General features: G+C 39.6%; 1 protein-coding gene across 7 annotated transcripts in view; it reads right to left on the bottom strand.

The window, feature by feature from the left end:
* SECISBP2 (SECIS binding protein 2) overlaps positions 1-19,145 on the bottom strand; it is a 42,143-nt gene that overhangs the window by 12,591 nt on the left and 10,407 nt on the right. For 2 of the 7 annotated variants that reach the window (XM_025358823.1, XM_025358822.1), the window contains exons 6-11: positions 15,210-15,291; positions 13,463-13,671; positions 9,602-9,724; positions 8,208-8,297; positions 6,439-6,571; positions 461-627 (exon numbers count right to left, since the gene is read on the bottom strand). In XM_025358823.1, the coding sequence (XP_025214608.1) occupies positions 461-627; positions 6,439-6,571; positions 8,208-8,297; positions 9,602-9,724; positions 13,463-13,671; positions 15,210-15,291 (804 nt within the window). The remainder of the gene's footprint in view (positions 1-460; positions 628-6,438; positions 6,572-8,207; positions 8,298-9,601; positions 9,725-13,462; positions 13,672-15,209; positions 15,292-19,145) is intronic. The other 5 variants (XM_025358830.1, XM_025358824.1, XM_025358825.1 and 2 more) reach the window with 5 other exon arrangements.

The following is a 19,145-nucleotide window of genomic DNA, read 5'->3' as shown; positions in this document are numbered from 1 at the left end:
TCCATCTCAAAAAAAAAAAAAAAAAAAAAAAAAAAAAAAAGGAATTAACCGGAGGAGCCTGTGACTGTCCTCCTGGAAGGTCTGCAAGGAAGTGTGCATTATTTACTGACTCTGAACATCAGACAGATCAGCTAGGGTAGGATGAAAGGGAATCATAAGAAGAAGAAAAATGCAACTCCTCCCATTTCTGGTTTTCTATCCATCCACTGTAAAGTTAAAAAAATAAAAGATGTTCCTTTCTTTTCAGGTAGCTAAATCATTTCCCACATCACATGTCCCTCACGTGTCAGGCTGGGAGGCTGAGGGATCATTTGTTAAAAGTATCATTAACATGTTTTACTACAACATATTCAAATAATGTAAGTCGTAAAATCTAAACATCTAAGAGCTGGGAGAATAACTATGGAAATGTGAACCTAAGTTTTTTAGCGCCTCGCTTTGGCTGAAACACCCCACACACCTTCTTCAGTGAGGTTGGCTTCTTGGCCTTGGGGATTTCCCTCTGCTTCCCTTTCTTCATCAGCGGGGCGCTGGAGTCCAAGGGATTGTGTGGGGTCTTCATTTGACTCACGCGGCGGCCTCTCTCCCCTGATGTACATTCTTTGGAAAGGACTGGCACTGCTCCAACTGAAACACAGTGGAACAAAGGCCTCAAGGTCACCTCCCAGACGCTCCACCCAGCTCTTGGACCACAGCTCGCCCAGAAGCTGCCTCAGGGTATCTGACAGAGCTTGCCAAGTCACCCCCAGCCTGTCCTCACAACCCTTCTTTGTCAAACAATCTTTTTTTTTTTTTTTTTTTTTTGAGACGGAGTCTCGCTCTGTCTCCCAGGCTGGAATGCAGTGGCCGGATCTCAGCTCACTGCAAGCTCCACCTCCCGGGTCCACGCCATTCTCCTGCCTCAGCCTCCCGAGTAGCTGGGACTACAGGCGCCTGCCACCTCACCCGGCTAGTTTTTTTTGTATTTTTTAGTAGAGACGGGGTTTCACCGTGTTAGCCAGGATGGTCTCGATCTCCTGACCTCATGATCCACCCGTCTCGGCCTCCCAAAGTCCTGGGATTACAGGCTTGAGCCACCGCGCCCGGCCGTCAAACAATCTCTTACACATTCTTTTCATTGGCAGTAATTCCAAATGAAATTTAGTATCTTTTGGATGAGATTCCCAAAAAGTATCAAGTAATTTAGGAACACCTACCTTCCTATCCATGTAATCAGATCTCCCATATTTCTCAGTACAGTCTCATACTACATGGATCTCATTTTTTGACTCAGGACAGTTCTAGGTGGTCTGCACTCACTGTTGCTACTGTGAACACGTCCCTCTCCACCACCTTTTCTAGTTGACACTGCCTTTGTGGAAGCTGGCCCTATTGGTTTCTGTATGTGTATCTTGTATCTAGCGACCTTATAAGGCCACTATAAGATTCTAGTAATATTTCTAGTTAATTCTCTTGAGTTTTCCAGACATGTTTTCTGAAATCCCATCATGGGCAGTTGGTAATCCCTTTATATAGTCAATAAATTATTGTGATTACTACTGAACAGTTCAATTTTATTCTCCTTTTCTGTTCTATTTCCCATCTCAATAATTATTTCAAGTAAACAGTTAATTCCTATATAGTTTTATCCTCACTTTTTGATCTGGAAAATTTCCAAACATACACCAAAGAAAAAAGAATGGTAAACAAACCCCTGTGCCCAATGTCCACCTTCAACAATCATCAGTATTTTTCCAAATGTATTTTACCTGCCCTCCTTTAATTTTGGAACACGTTTTTAAAATAATTGGTGCTCGTCAATCAGGCAGTCCCAGTAAGTCTCGCCTGTCTGATTCACTGCTGCAACACAGAACGTAACCTGCACAGGTCAACCAAGACAACTGTACCTGCCTCCCAGGCTGCTCTGGCCTTAGTGACCACAGCTGCTTGCATCTTTGGAGCCTTGTTTCCACGTGGTGTTTGAAACATACATGTGACTATGTGACTGGCTCAATTCTTTTTCTCAGCTCTTCTTGGAAAACCCTGTATGGCTCAAAGGTGCTCACTCACCCAGTCCCCAATGACACCAAGTTCAGCATCTCACTTGGGCTCCTGAAAAACCTGCCACAAGCTCTCTAGCTCTACACACACCTCCTGCACCCCACTGCCAGGCAATTCTTCACAAAGCACTGATAATAGGCCTGAGGAGGGTCCTTCCTACAACAGAAGAAGATCAACCATTCCCTCCCACAAAAACAACCACGAAGTTCAACAGAACTGCCAAACACAATCATATCAGTCCTCTGGAAAGTGACCAAAAGGTTCCAACAAACCAAAGAGTACTTACTCCTTAGATGATTAGCCTTCAGGTGAGAACAGTATGAGTCTGGACATTCCTGTCTGAGGTATTTCCCAGTCTCTCCCTGCTCTGCTTTGGCTCATTCAGCAGGTGCCAAGGCTATGAAAACCAGCGGCTTCCCTGTCAGTGCCATAAAGGGCTTGCTGAATTGAGAGTGTGATCATTTAAATTAGTGATTTCAGCAAATGGGGAAGGCAAGGCAGCATGGCCAGTCTGAGGCTGCCGTTTTGTATAGGCAAGCAACAGACATGGCCAGGCCGGCAGGGACTTTACATGGAGTCCAGGGGAAGACTCACTATAGGGATGAGCTATGGGGTGGTCAACCAAGAATTCTATATCCAGCAAAACTAACGTCCAAAAAGTGAATGCAAAATAAAGACATTCCTAGACAAAGAAAGACCGTGAGAATTTGTTGCTAGTATGGCTTGTGTCACTAATACTAAAAAAAGTCCTCCAGAAGAAATACTACCAGAAGGGATACAAGACGGCAACTGAATCCAGAGGAATAAAGAACACCTAAAATCATAAATATGAAACTGGGAAATACACATTTTTTTCCTTATTCCTTCTCTTCTTTAAAAGATATGGCTGTATAAAGTAGTAGTTCCAACACTGTAGTGTTTGGTTTATAATCTATTTAGATGTACCATATGACTACAGCATAAAGCGGGAGGAAGAAAATGGAGACATATTGGAGTAAAGTTTCTCCAGTATATAAACTAACATGTATATTGTAATCCCTATAGCAACCACTAAGAAAGTAGTTTTTCAAACTAAAGTTAAAAAAGATCAACAAAGAAATCAAAAGTGTACTCTAAAAACATTTAACACCAAAGGCAGTAAAGGAGGAAGCGAGGAACAAATGACAAAGTTGGCAAAAACAAGCAATGGGGAAAGGACTACCTATTCAATAAACGGTGCTGGGATAACTGGCTAGCCATATGCAGAAAATTGAAACTGGATCCCTTTCTTACACTGTATACAAAAATCAACTCAAGATGGATTTAAGACTCAAATGTAAAAGCCGGAACTATAAAAACACTGAAAGACAACCCAGGCAATACCATTCTGGACACAGGAACTGGCAAAGATTTCATGACAAAGACATCAAAAGCAATTGCAACTAAAGCAAAAGTTGACCAAAGGGATCTAATTAAACTAAAGAGCTTCTGCATTGCAAAACAAACTATCATCAGAGTGAACAGACAACCTACAGAATGGGAGAAATTTTTGCAATCTATCCATCTGACAAAGGTCTAATATCCAACATCTATAAGGAACTTAAACAAATTTACAAGAAAAAAACAACCCATTAAAAAGTGGGCAAAGGACATGAACAGACACTTTTCAAGAGACATACACGTGGCCAACAAGCATATGAGAAAAAGCTCAACATCACTGAATCATTAGAGAAATGCAAATCAAAACCACAATGAGATACCATCTCACATCAGTCAGAATGGCTATAACATGCTGGCAAGGTTGCGGAGAAAAAGAAACGCTTATACACTGTTGCTGGGAGTGTAAATTAGTTCAACCGCTGTGGAAAGCAGTGTGGTGATTCCTCAGATCTAAAAACAGAAATATCATTTGACCCAGCAATCCCATTACTGGGTATATACCCAAAGGAATATAAATCATTCTACTATAAAGACACATGCATGTGAATGTTCACTGCAATACTATTCATAATAGCAGAGACATGAAATCAACCTAAATGCCCAGCAACGGTAGACTGGATAAAGAAAATGTCGTACATATACACCATGGAATACTACGCAGTCATAAAAGAGAATGAGATCATATCCTTTGTAGGAACATGGATGGAACTGGAGGCCATCATCCTTAGCAAACCAATGCAGGAACAGAAAACCAAATACCACATGTTCTCACTTACAAGTGGGAGCTAAATGAGAACACATGGACACACGGGGGGAACAACAGACACTGTGGCTTACTTGAGGGTGGGAGGAGGGAAAAGATCAGAAGAAATAACTATTGGTTACTAGGCTTAGTACCTGAGTGACAAAATAATCTGTACAACAAACCCCCATGACACAAGTTTACCTATATAACAAATGTGCATGTGTACCCCTGAACCTAAAATAAAAGTTTTAAAAAAAGGAAGATCCACAGATTTAAAAAAAAGGAGTGTTTTTTGAAATAATAAACTACTTCAAAAGGAAGAAACGTATCTAAAAGCCTATGGTTGAAAATTTTCAAGTTGCTTTTTGACATATTGTGCGTTTTAACTGTCTTGGCTCTTAAGAGAAAGAGGTCAGAGGAAAGAGGCAGCCATCAGCACTACTCGACACCGTTCCCAGTGGTGGCCCATGGGACAGGCAGTAAACCATTTCCATGGAATGCAGCTTCCTTCCCCAGATGGTAAAGATCTTCAGGAACTCAGGGCACTTCTACAGATAAGGAGGTTTCAGCTATACAAGGTCATCACATCAAGTGGAAAGCTCATCTTTTAATCTGATCAATTTTTAAAAATCATCTTATTTTAATAACTTAAAAATGTTTTAATTGTGGTAATATATGACATAAAATGTACCATTTTAACTGTTTTTAAGTGCACAATTCAGTGGCATAAATTAGATTCACAATGTTGTGCAACCATCACTATTATCCATTTTCAAGACTTTTTCATGCTCCAATGAATACTCTGTCCCCGTTAATAATAACTCACCATTCCTTTTCCCCTCAGCCCCAGGTATCCTCTAATCTATGCTGTTATGAATTTGCCTATTCCACATATTTCTTTTAAGTGGAATCACAAAGTAGTTGTGTTTCTGTGTCTGGCTAATTTTATATGGTATAATGTTTTCAGGTTTCATTCATGTTGTATCATGTATAGGAATTCATTCTCTTTTTAAGGTTGCATATTACATTGCGTAGGTATACCACATTTGTTTACACCGTCATGTGGTAATGAACATTTGCACTGTTTCTACCTTTTGGTTATTGTGAATAATGCCATAACAAACCCCAGCGTAAAAGTGTCTAAATCTATTTTCTTTTGGGTAAATACTGAGGAGTGAAATCGCTGAGTCATGTAGTAACTGCATTGAGCATTTTAAGAAGCCACCAGATTGTCTTTCACAGTGGCTGCACCATTTTACATTCCCACCGGCAGTGTACGGGGTTCCAATGTTTCCACATCTTCACCGACACTTGCTATTTTCTGTTTTTGGATTATAATCATCCCACTAGGTGGGAAGTAGTATTTCACTGTACTTTTGATTAATATGTATTTCCCTGATGACTAATGATGTTGAGGATCTTTTCATGCACTTGTTGACCACTTGTGTACCTTTTTTGGAGAAATGCCTTTTCCAGTTCTTTGCCCGGTTTTTTTTTTTTTTTTTTTTTTTTTTTGCTGTTGTTTTTTTTGAGACGGAGTCTCGCTCTGTCACCCTGGCTGGAGTGTGGTGGCGCGATCTCAGCTCACTCCTTTGCCCATTTTTAAATTGGATTGTTTGCTATACAGCTGGAGTTCCTAAATACTTGAATATTAATCACCTATCAGATATATGATCTGAAAATATTTTCTCCCATTCTGTAAGTTGTCTTTTCACTTTCTTGATAATGTCCTTCGGTATGCAAAAATTTTTAATTTTAATGAAGTCCAAAGTTTATTTTTCTTTTGTGGCTCATCTTTTTGGTGCCGTATCTAAAAATCCAATGTCTAATAAAAGGTCATAAACATTTACCCGTTTTCTTTTAAGAGTTTTATAGTTTTAGCTCTTATATTTAGCTCACTGATCCATTCTGAGTTCATTTGGATCTACGGTGTAAGGTAAGAGGCATGATTATTCTTCAGCATGTGGAAATCCAGATGTTCTAGTACCATTTTAAAGACACTGTTCTTTGTTCTTTCCATGGAGTTGGCATACTCATGAAAAATCAATTGGTTACAGATACATGAATTTATTTCTGGACTCTTTAATTCTATTCCACAGTTCCATATCTATGCTTATTCCAGCATCACACTGTTTTATCTATAAATAACTTCTGATAACAAGAGAAAATGTTAACACAATAATCTAGCTGAAAAAGACCTCAACCACTTGTCTGAGATGGAAAGACTATCTTACCTGAGACTACCACTGGTTTGGAGGACTGCTTTGCATGCTGAGAGTGCTGCTTCTTCTCCAGGGCTGTCAGCACGCCCCCCAAATCCAGCTGCACTGGAAGCTGGCTCTTCTTTACATTGTTTCTAAAGTTATCCTGAAAGTTCAAAATTCGTAAGTTTATTTATAAAACTATACAAACTGTGCTTTTCATTTTACAAAAAATTGATGTAAAGATAAAATGAAATAGAGACTATAAACAAGAATTTTCAAAAATTCAAGTAATGAAAGGAAAAACAATCAATCCCACATTATTTGCCAGTATTACCATGGTTGTTTATGTCTTCCTTCTTTTAGAACATTGGGTTTATATTAAATTACCTACACGACTGTCTGTATCTATATCTCCACTGTGAGTAGTCAACAATACACATCTACAGACAAGACACTAGCACTTGTATAAAGTCTTTGGCTACAAAGTCTGTGTGTGAGGCTACTTGGTTAGTACTATTGCCTCATTAGCCCATTCTCTCTCCAAATGCCTCTGTAAACCAACAAAATGGCATGAAATTATAGTGATACAAAGTCTACATAAGCCCAAATCATACTCAGCAAATAATATTAAATGCAGGCTCAAAGTCTGATATGCTTAAAACAAGTGTTATTTTTGAAACTGTTGTGATTTGGGTTTTGAGACTATATAAAAAGTTGTACAAGGAAGCCCAGTGATACGTTCTAAGGCATGGTGTCCCATTTGCTTTAGTGCCTCTGCTCTGCTCTCCTGCCAAGTGTTCTCTTCCCAGACACCAAAAACCCTACTGGCTGAGGGCTCCCATCAGGGGAAAGTACCAAGTGCAACAAAGGACAGGCAAGGAGGCCTACTGCATGGAAGGAAGATGAGCAAATTAGCACTTTGGGAGGCTGAGACGGGTGGATCACGAGGTCAGGAGATCAAGACCATGCTGGCTAACACGGTGAAACCCCGTCTCTACTAAAAAATACAAAAAACTAGCCGGGTGAGTTGGCGGGCGCCTGTAGTCCCAGCTACTCGGGAGGCTGAGGCAGGAGAATGGCGTAAACCCGGGAGGCGGAGCTTGCAGTGAGCTGACATCCGGCCACTGTACTCCAGCCTGGGCGACAGAGCGAGACTCCGTCTCAAAAAAAAAAGAAAGTTAACTCACACAAAGGCTTAGAATTTTATTTTTCATGAATGCGAAAACAATAGTCTCCCTTTAAAAGGCAAAATGACAATGAATATCCTAGCAAATAAATGTCTACAAGTACACAAGTTCCCCATCTAAATTATGACTCACAAGCTCCCTCATGAATCTGTGGGATAGATGGTGGAGTATGGAAGGAGAATCACCTCCACTTTAGCTTGTTTTGACTGCACAGAGTAAAAACTGTGGTGCCTCTCTTATTTTTCTTCTGTCACACATTACTGACTTGCAAAAACATTCTTCTGTTTCCCCAATAAACTAAATCAACTTTTTCCCTTTAAAGTTTCATAAGGCAGTATGATCCCCCTCCTTTCTGACCTAGCAACTACAGTTACTGATAATCTTATTATAAAATCACAATCTTATAAAATAATAGTCATTATAAAATAATAAAATGTTATTTAGGAGCAATTCTATTTCAACATGCTGGGTGCAGTTCTCTCATGAAGGAATGAATCAAAACAAAACCACCTGTCTCTATACAGAGATGTCTGGAAAGCAGTTTTTCTCAAGCACTTAGTTGAGCCAGAAAAGTTAAGCCTAAAGCAACTGTGGTTTCAATCTAAAAATTACCTGTGGCTGCTGTTTAGATTGAAATTTCGGTGTCTCTATTCTGTCTCTTCTTTCAGATGCAACTGCCAGGTTGGGAAATTCCTCGGCATCCTAAGTAAACCACACACCCCTTTAGCTCTTTGTTAATGCAACATACCAAGTACAACCTTTCCCTTGCTTATATTTTCATTCTTCAGTAAGGTCCCACAAAAGTTCTTAAAAGTGATTAAAAAAAAGAAAAGCTGCAAAACTCTCACATAAGAGCTTCTGCTTTATTTAACATACAGCAAATTTAAAAGCCACCGTTCTAATACCCCCAGACCCAACAAAGAGAGTGCCACCAATGATCTTGGTACACCAAGGGGTCTACAGAACTGACCTTGGACCACCTTGGCATGAGAGTATTCAACTACCTGTTCTTCAAAGGATTTTCATTAGAGAAACCATCTAGATTCAGTAGATTTACATGTTATCTCTGCTGAACCCAGGCTAATAAATGGAGTCAAAGGCAACAGGCCTGCTAAAAAACAATTTTTTAATCACTTAAAAATGCCTATGTCATTTTGTCAGTATTTTAGGTGCCTTGGAAAAAGATGGGAAACATGGGGCAGAAATATAAATTATTCACTTGCCTAAACCATAATGCTCTGCCATGGTAGGTTTTCAAACATGTAACCCAGCTATTCTTAAATGATGTTCTAAGAGCCTTGGGAACCCCCACCCCAAGTCTGTGGGAATGCCCTGGGCTTGACCCTAAGCTGGGCACCCGGGCAGCACCTCTGAGAGCGCCTTCGGCCTGCACAAGCAGCCAGGCCACCTGAGTCTGGTACAGTAATGTAAATAAAACAACCAGGCACATGAGAAATTAAGTCAGAACCCAGACTGGCTCCTTAGAGCTTATGAAATACTTGGAGTATCATGAGACAATTAAAGCATGCTTTTGGAAGTTCCTGAAATCTTCCTGACTTGGGCCCTCAATGGTTCTACAGTATTCTACATTTCTCTCTATAATGAAGCACTTTATAATAAGACTTTTGGATAGAAAAGGAGGCCCTGCAAAAGCCAGCATTCTAAAGCAAGAAAAAAAAAAAACTAAAAAAACAAAAACAGGTAAAGCAGATAACTGAGGGGAAATATTAGTAATATGGCACACAAACTATTCAACTCTGATACAAGTAGTTTTGTCTCCAGACCATTCATTCATTCAGGTGTTCACTGAGTGGCTGCTGAGAAAACTGGGAAGCCAAAATGAAGAGGTGAGAAGAGTGGCTGGTTACTCTTTTCTTTAGCACTAAGAAAATGATCATTAAAAAGCCCTGGAGATTTTCACTTAGGAAACCAATATGAACCCAAGTTTCTCTTAAGAAACACCCACTTATTATATCACACAATGTGAGTAATAAATATAAATGTACTTCAATCCTTGGAGGCTCTTGAACTCTCAGGACTTCATATTTTGATGTAGATTTTTCTTTCTTTTTCTTACTCTTTCTTGAGGCTTCATTTTGTTCAAGGTCGCTACCTTGTGATGCTTTAGACTAGAACAAAAAAATCAAAGCAAAAATCGTCAGTTTTTAGGGCAGTCAATAGAATGTTTAATACTATGTATCAGCAAAATTAAGATATCAAGTCCTATAATCACATGGCAATTTTATTCAGAGTTAGGTTCCTCATCCCTGTTTTTTAAAAAGCCAGCATTCACTAGAATAGTTCTGAAGGAAAAAAAGTTTGTTCAAATAGTTGTAATGCCCAATTCCTTTTGAAAACTGGTGGATTTGGACAGAACCTAATTTTTAGCCTGAGGAGATCATGATGTTCATGACCTTCCTGATTCCAGTCTAAGCTCTCCATGTAATTCTAGGCAGGCCATTTCCATCAGCACAGCCCAATGGTTCGTCATCTGCACATCACACCTGTCTGCACAGCAGAATCACCCATGGAACCTTCAAATCAGACAAACACCTGGGACCATCCAAGGACTGCTAAATGTGACCTCATCATTCCTACAGGCCCCTAACCCCCCGGGCCTCTCCTTATCCAAGGTCAAATGTGCTTTGGCCATAGGGCCTTTGCACTGAAGCCCCTTCACTAGAATTTGGCTAGGCTGGGGCCACTCCTCATCTCTATCTACCCGTTGCTTTCTACCCTGGGAATTTCCATGGTTTTCTCTTCAGAGCACTGATCACTCTCTGACGTGTCCTGTATCTGTCTGCATGTTGTCAGCCTCCCTCTATCAGAATGGAGGCTCTAAAAGGGCAGGGAACTTTTTGTTTTAGGCCCTGCTATACCCAGTGGGAATTTACACTTCAGAAGTAAAAGTCTCAGCAGCTATTAAAGAGAGTATGTTTATCTACTGACCCACAGGAGCTGTCCATGATATTTTTCTAAGTGAAAAAGACAGGTTTAGGGGTAATGTGTATAAAATGATCACATTTTAAGAAAAACAAAACAAAACAAAACGAAACAGAGAAACTCCTCCCTCTTTGTTCATATTTTCATGAGCCTGAGGCAGGACATATGCCAGATTGCTAATGCAGGTTTCTCTGAAGGTAGGCATCAAAAGTATGGGAGAGATGACCTTTTCCGTAAGTAGATCCTTGAAGTGTTACATTTATCATTTCTGTAATAAAATTTCACAATACAGAAAGTTTCTTAAAAAACCATTTTGATCACTATCACTCCAGCTATGTAAAATGCAAAGCTATTTGGGTTAGAAGATAACAGGAGATGCTGATTTTCTTCTTATCTTTTAGAATTTTTCTAAAATAAGCTTTTCTTAGACCTATAATTAAGAAAATTTTTTAAAAAGATCTTGGGAAAATAAAACAAAATGTTAACTCTTAGAATGCTAACTGCATATTAGGAAAACTGGCTCTGAGAGTGACTTGGCAGCTGCAACAAAGAATTAGACAGTCGGGGGCCACGTGCGGTGGCTCACGCCTGTAATGCCAGCACTTTGGGAGGCTGAGGTGGGTGGATCACCTGAGGTCAGGAGTTCGAGCCAGCCTGACCAACATGGTGAAACTCCGTCTCTACTAAAACAATACAAAAATTAGCCAGGCATGGTGGCGGGCACCTGTAATCCCAGCTACTTGGGAGGCTAAGACAGGAGAATCCCTTGAACCCGGGAGGCGGAGGCTGCAGTGAGCCGAGATCATGCCATTGCACTCCAGCCTGGGTGACAGAGCAAGACTCCATCTCAAAAAAAAAAAAAAAAAAAATTAGACAGTGGGCTGCTGTCCAGCTTGCGCCTGGCCACCCAGAGGAGCCATGGAGACAGGCGGGAGGCTTCACTGAGAGTCAAGTTCAGTGTGTACACAAAAGGAAGGGTCTCTCCCTTACATATACTGCTTTCTCTCAAATACATGCACAGAGCAACGAGGAACAAGCACACATCTACCTTCATTCTAATTGTCACCACTGTAAATACACAGCTACCATTTATGTGGAATGGGCTAATTACATTTTTGGAAATCAAAAAGTATCCCCATACTCAAAAAGAAAGGAAACCGTTATGCTAAACAAGACCACATTTCAACCCAAAATAATGTATCCATACACAATGAAAATGAAGAACTGTATCTAGACCAATTAAAAACAGGCTCTTGAAGAAACAGTTCTAGGAAACAATAAAAATGTAACTTAAAGTTGGGTGTGGTGGCTCATGCCTGTAATCTCAGCACTTTAGGAGGCTGAGGCAGGACTGCTTGAGCCCAGGAGTTCAAGACCAGCCTGGGAAACATGGCAAAACCCTGCCTCTATAAAAAAATACAAATATTAGCTGGACATGTTGGTGCATGCCTATAGTCCTAGTTGTTAGAGAGGCTGAGGTGGAAGGATTGCTTGAGCCAGGGAGGTCACAGCTGCAGTGAAAAAAACCAAAACAAAACAAAAAAACACTAAAATTACTTAAGGGGAAAAAATATCTATCCTGAATGCTATCATATAAAAAGTAAATAAATTCCACTAACCAAAAATCAGTAACATGTACCACATGATCATAAAATGTGGAATTCAATTATTTTGCTTCTAGTACTCTTATACTGGTAAAAGTCATTTAAATTCAACAAAGACTGAGGGAAAAAGAAGCAGAAACTTTACACACCAGAGCAAAAACTTATGCCAACATTTCTTCTTTAAAGAATTCAAAATGGCTCACAGACATTTTAAGTCGATATGTCCAAAATGTACATTCTCACTCATAAAGAAAAGCTATCACTTGTATTCCTTGACTCACAACCTATTCTTTATTCAACGTGCAAGTACGACAAACTCAGACTAGTGACTACGGTATAGAATGAAACCCACTTACAGTTAGGATTTGGAGGGATTAAAAAAAAAAAAAAGACTATCCTGGCCAGGTACAGTGGCTCATGCCTGTAATCCCAGCACTTTGGGAGGTCGAGGTTCACGGATCACCTGAGGTCAGGAGTGAGATTAGCCTGGCCAACATGGTGAAGCCCCATCTCTATGAAAAATACAAAAATGAGCCAGGCATGGTGGCAAGCACCTGTAATCTCAGCTATTCAGGAGGCAGAGGCAGGAGAATCGCTTGAGCCTGGGAGGCGGAGGTTGCAGTGAGTCAAGATCATGCCACTGCACTCTAGCCTGGGCAACAGAGTGAGACTCCATCTCAAAAACAAAGACTATGCAGTAGCACAGAAAATCAAAGTAATCAAAATGTGATGCACATCTCCTTTTCCCTAATCTTTTTTTAAAATAGTACCATATATACATATGTATATATAACATAAAACACACCATCTTAACTTTATTTACTTTTTTTTTTTGAGACAGAGTCTCACTCTGTCGCCCAGGCCGCAGTGCAGTGGCACGATCTCGGCTCACTGCAAGCTCCGCCTCCCGGGTTCATGCCATTCTCCTGCCTCAGCCTCCCAAGTAGCTGGGACTATAGGCACTTGCCACCATGCCCAGCTAATTTTTTTGTATTTTTTAGTAGAGACGGGGTTTCACCGTGTTAAACAGGATGGTCTCAATCTCCTGACCTCGTGATCCGCCTGCCTTGGCCTCCCAAAACGCTGGGATTACAGGCCTGAACCACTGCACACGGCCCATCTTAACTATTTTTAAGTGAACATTTTAATGGCATTAAGTACACTCACACTTTGTGCAACCATTATCACCATCCATCTTCAGAAACTCATTTCCTCTTGCAAAACTGAAACTCTGTACCCATTAATACATAATTTCTCATTCCCCACTCTACTGAGCCCCTGGCAACCACCATCCTACTTTCTGTCTCTAGTGACACGTACCTTTTGGGTAGGATGAACAATGTGTTTTTCTTTGTTGTAGGAACGATCCGAAGATAAAGCTTCAGAAGATGGTATACTAACATTTTTAGGATCTGCTGATGAAGCAATGGTCTTTAAGTTTATCATAGAAGTAACATTTTTAGGGGCTGGTGACAGTTCTGTAGATAATGTCTGTCGAACAACATAACCCATTGGTGTCCAAGATAACTCTGCTCAAAGATAACCAAAATTGTTGAACAATCTCAACAGTAAAATAGAAATTCCTTAGTTACTCAAACATGCATTACATGAGGTAACTGCTCAGAGCATCATTAAATGTAGGCTATCATTGAAAACATCCTCTTGGAAACTATAGTAGTCACTAAACTTGTTTTTCTTCTTGGGGCATGCATGCTGCATTTTTTTCCCTTTTAACTTGTAAGGTTAATTTTCCTGGAAACTGGTTTTTTAACCTGGGGGTTGGAGATGGGTAGACAAACAGTAGTTTTAGTCAAAAAACAACAATCCACAATAAATGTCCACGTGGCAAGCACACAAAATTAACGAACTAAAGATCAAATTTTGTCCCTACTAACCTTGAAGTGTACCTTTAACATCAGAAGTCAAAGATCACTAGACTTCAGCTATCACAATAACTGGTAATTTATTTCTTTTAGAACAGAGGCATAAGTACAGCAACACTACTCCTTTAGGTGCCCATGAAACTCTATATACAGACAAAACAAAAAGACATCTATCAGGACACAGGCAGGTGAACACCTGTCAGCAGCCTGTGGCTACCCCCAAGGGTAAGACAGACTGTTCTCCTCACTACAGAACTACACATCCTCAGAGCAGCCTGTGAAGTACAGACCATCACTCAACCACATACATACCAAACATGAGAACACAGAAGAAAACACCCTATGAATAAATTTGCAATCATTTTGTAAAAGTGTCTGTTAGGACAAGCTACTGTAAAAATTTCAAAGCAGGGTACTTGGAACTCTCTCTGAGTATATTACTTCTTGGCCAGGACAGGACAGATGAGCAGTCCTTACAGTGTGACAGGAGGCTCCCATGACCCTTGCAGGTGTCTATGGATTCAAAACCGTTCTTCTGGAGTACAAACGCGTTAGTTGCCTTCCTTACTCTCCCTCTCTCATGAGACCACCTGGGAGTCTTCCAAATGCTGTATGAGGCAGGACTGTGAGGCAGGTGAATGCCATGGCAAATCTACAGAGCCAGATGGCAGAGCTGCACAAGTGGAAAGCAAGGCTGCTCTCTGCACTACAGCTTTTTAATTTTGAAAAATGGTTTTCATAAAAATATGCTATCTTAAAATGCAATATGCTTATTGTTTATTTTAAGCAAATTTGTTTGAACTTTGAATAGGGCAAATGTTGACAGGTATCACCCAAATAAACAACAGCTCTTTGGGGTTCTCAATTTTTAACGGTCTCAAAAACTTTTGAGAATAGGCAATACTAAAGGAAGTAGTCACTGCTGAGTTCATAAAATTTCTCACTGAATTGGATGTATACTTCATTTAGAATTCCTGTCTCTTATTTTATACTCCTTGTGTGTGGATGTGGGATCTCATTTACTTACTTTAACTTTCTAAACTAACATTGATGTTAGGTTACTCACAAGTCATTAGCTGTCTTAAGGTTTTACAACAAAAACCATTTCAATTGCACTAGAGTTAAAAATGAACTTAGAAAGTATATGACATTTAAAAAATTAGTATTTTTGTAGCCACTTTTACCTCTTGTACATGAAGGAGAATTGGTAGCAGCATTAGCAGTTACAGATTCATTTGGGTTATTATTTTTCACCACTATTTCACCCTAAAAGGCAAACACATTAGATGTCATCAGAGAAATGCAAATTAAAACAAGGAGATAACACTACATATCAAAATCCAGAACACTTTGACAACAGAAATTCTTATTCATTGCTGGTAAGAATGAAAAATGATACAGTCACTTTGGGAGATATTTAATAGTTCAGCAATTTCTTACAAAACTAACCATACTCTTACCATATCATCTAGCCACTACACTCCTTGGTAATTATCCAAAGGAGGTGAAAACTTATGTCCACACAAAAACCTGCACACGGATGTTTACAGCAGCTTTACTCATAACTGCCACAACTTGGAAGCAGCCAAGATGTCCTTAAGTAGGTGAATGGGTAAACTGTGGTATATCCAGATGATGAACTATTATGGACCCCTAAACGAAATGAACTATTCAAAGCCATGAAAAAACATGGAAGAAACTTAAATGCACATTTCTAAGCGAAAGAAGCCAATCTAAAAGGGCTACATACTACATGATTCCAGCTATGTGACATTCTAGAAAAGACAAAACTGTGGAGACCATAAAAAGATAGTAGTTAGCAGGGTTGAGGGGAGGGAAGGATAAACAGGTGGAGCACAGAAGACTTTTAGGGCAGTGAAACCACTCTGTACCATACTACTACGGTAGACACACATCATTATGTATTTCCCCAAACTCTTAGAAGACACAACATCAACTGTGAACCCTAATGCAAACGATGGGCTTTGGGTGATGATGATGTCAATGCAGGTCACCAATTGTAACAAATGCATCACTCTAGCACAAGATGTTGATAATGAAGGAAGCTCTGTCTGTGTGTGTGTGTGCAGGCAAGGGGCATATGGGAAATCTCTGTACTTTCTTTTCAACTTTGCTGTGAACCTAAAACTGCTCTCAAAAATAAAATCTATTTTTTTAAAAAAGCCAAAGCAGTTACTTTCCATTTCAAATTCCAAGTAATCATTTAATTTTAAAATATAGCTTCCCTTGCCATTCTTAAAATCTGCAAAATATATGCTAATTAAAATTTCCAAATATATAAGTACACAAAGCGAAAAGTTAAATTACTTCCTTCAACTAAATCTCACTCCCTAGAGGAAAACACCACCCACATCTATAGCTTCATTAGTATCCTTCTATTTCTTTGCCTATGATATAAACATTTGTGTATCATATTTTTATATGAATTCCCATAATGGAATCACACCACACATAATGTTGTGGCAACTTTTAAAAAAACTTTACCATACCACTGACAAACTTTCCAAGTTGGCACAGATGCACCACACAACTCTTAAAGCTGCAATGATCCCATGTAAATGCAAAAGCCATCATTCACGAGGCCCACACACCGAAGTCCAATAGTCCATCAAAATGTTTACAAAGATAACAAATGTAAGCCTGCAATGTATGCCCTGTTTTATGACAACAAATGTGAACCTGCAATGTATGCCCTGTTTTATGACAACAAATGTGAACCTGCAATGTATGCCCTGTTTTTTTGACAACAAATGTAAGCCTGCAATGTATGCCCTGTTTTATGAAGACAGAAAGCTGTCTCACATATTAAACATAAGATATACAATGACACTATGTGTATGGGGGGATTGAGTATATTAAAAGGCTCCTCCAAGTGACTAATACCAGAGGTAAAAGTAAATTAAAAGATTCAAAGTTGAATCCATTAAGTAGATAATGGATTTAAAATAATTTTTAAAATTCATATGCTTCACAAATTTACCCATTTGCCAATTCACAACATGAGTCCAGGAATAAAAAATAATATTAAAACACAGCCTGTTCTTTTAGTAAACATAACTTTTATGCTCACCAAGGTCAGTAAAAAATTAGAAATAGCCTACCTGTTCAAGAATGGTAAATAAATTATACAAATCAGTATGAGAGATCCAATGCAACAGCTGTTTTTAAAAAATACTTAATGACATGGAAAAAATACCAACAAAGTTTTAAAAAATTCAAATGTAAGACTGTACATATTTATAATCATACAGTGAAGGAAATTCCCACAATAGACCATTTCTAAAAGACTATGTGTCAAGCATGCTTTTCTTTTGGTTGTACAATTTCAGACAAATATATATATTTTTTGTCATTTACAGACATTACTAATATCATCAGGAAAAAGTTTCTTTTAGAAGGAAAATAAATTTTTAAAAAGCCCAAACGTAATTCAAGAGTGCAAGTGACTATTAATAGAGCAATCAGTATGTGTATCTTCTATCTTACTTCATATGTTCAAATACATTAACAGTCACATGTAACAAGTGGCCTTGATATAAAGTACCAGTCATACTCCTGCTCACTCCACGAGCTGACCCTGAGGCTTACACAGCATCCTGGACTACTTCTGTAGGGTACTCATGAGAGCTGTACGTGATGAAGACCAGGAGCCTTGTGGCTATTCAGCCACTGCACAAACCCAGCCTGGAGCCCGTGGAGCAGGTCAGATGGAACTATGATTTTTAGATAGCCATCAGTTGGCCTGACTTCTCCCAGCTCTTTGACAGTAAAGCACCATGCTACAACAGTGTGAGGTTCAACAGTGTGAGGGTCCTGCATGCAAACTGCTACACAATGGCGTATCTTCTACACATTACCAGCAACTGTCACTGAGCCTTCAGGCCTTAGTGTCCAGGCACCTAACAGAAGTCCAAGGGCAGGAAACAAATCCTTTCTCAACTCAAGAGGTAAAGTGAACAGGTGAGACCTGTTTTCTTTATCTTTCTTCTTTCTGCTTGCCTTGGTACTGGCATGTACTCCACTGCTCCTTCAGTGGAAATTCATCAGAAGCCATTTTAGGAACTACTAACTAGACACCATTTCTTCCTGGAAGTCTCAAATCAATCCATTTGAGAGAAATGCCTCAACTTGGTGGACTAAAACTTTGAGATCAAATGTTTAACAAAGTGAATTACCTGCTGTAATAAGTTTTCCTGAATTTGCTGCATCATTAACAAGACAAAGATGTAGATAAAAGCCTGGAAAATTCAGAAGTTACACTACGCAGTTTTAAATATTACTACAGTTAAGTCCTCACTTAGCACCATGGACAGGTTCTTGGAAACTGTGACTTTAAACAAAACAACATAAAACAAAACCAATTCCTTTTTTTCATCACCATCAAAATGATAGTGAAGAAAATGTTACTGGAGGACCTACTATACGGCCTTTCATTTAACGTTGCAGTTTCCAAGAACCTATTGACAACATTATGTGAGGACTTAATGTATTTCAATTTTTAAAAAAGTCTTTTTTTTCTGTATTGGAAAAAGTACTACCAGAATGCTAGAAATAGTGTGTTGAAAATGGGCTGTCAAAGCAGCTAAACTCTGCTAGAATCTTTTCCTTCAGAGGCACTACGACACCTTTCAGCTACCACATAAAAAGGAGTATACTAGGTTGGGCATAGTGGCTCAATCGTGTAATTCCTGCACTTTGGGAGGCCGAGGCAGGTGGATCACCTGAGGTTAGGAGTTCGAGACCAGCCTGACCAATATGGTGAAACCCCATCCCTCCTAAAAATACAAAAAAATTAGCCAGATGTGGTGGCATGTACCTGTAGTCCCAGCTACTCAGGAGGCTGAGGCAGGAGAATTGCTTGAACCTGGAAGGCGGGGATCGTAGTGAGCCAAGAAGCCAAGATCGCACCACTGCACTCCAGCCTAGGCGACAGAGTGAGACTCCCTCCCCGCAAAAAAAAAAGCTATACTAGGTGATTCTTTTAGAACACTAGCTGCAACCGGGCATGGTGGCTCACGCCTGTAATCCTAGCACTTTGGGAGGCCACGGCGGGCAGACTGCCATAGCTCAGGTGTTCAAGACCAGCCTGGGCAACATGA

This window comes from Theropithecus gelada, chromosome 15, assembly GCF_003255815.1.
Source record: "Theropithecus gelada isolate Dixy chromosome 15, Tgel_1.0, whole genome shotgun sequence".
NCBI lineage: Eukaryota > Metazoa > Chordata > Mammalia > Primates > Cercopithecidae > Theropithecus > Theropithecus gelada.
Note: the sequence above shows the minus strand (reverse complement) of the source record. Positions and strands in the feature narration are given on the sequence as shown.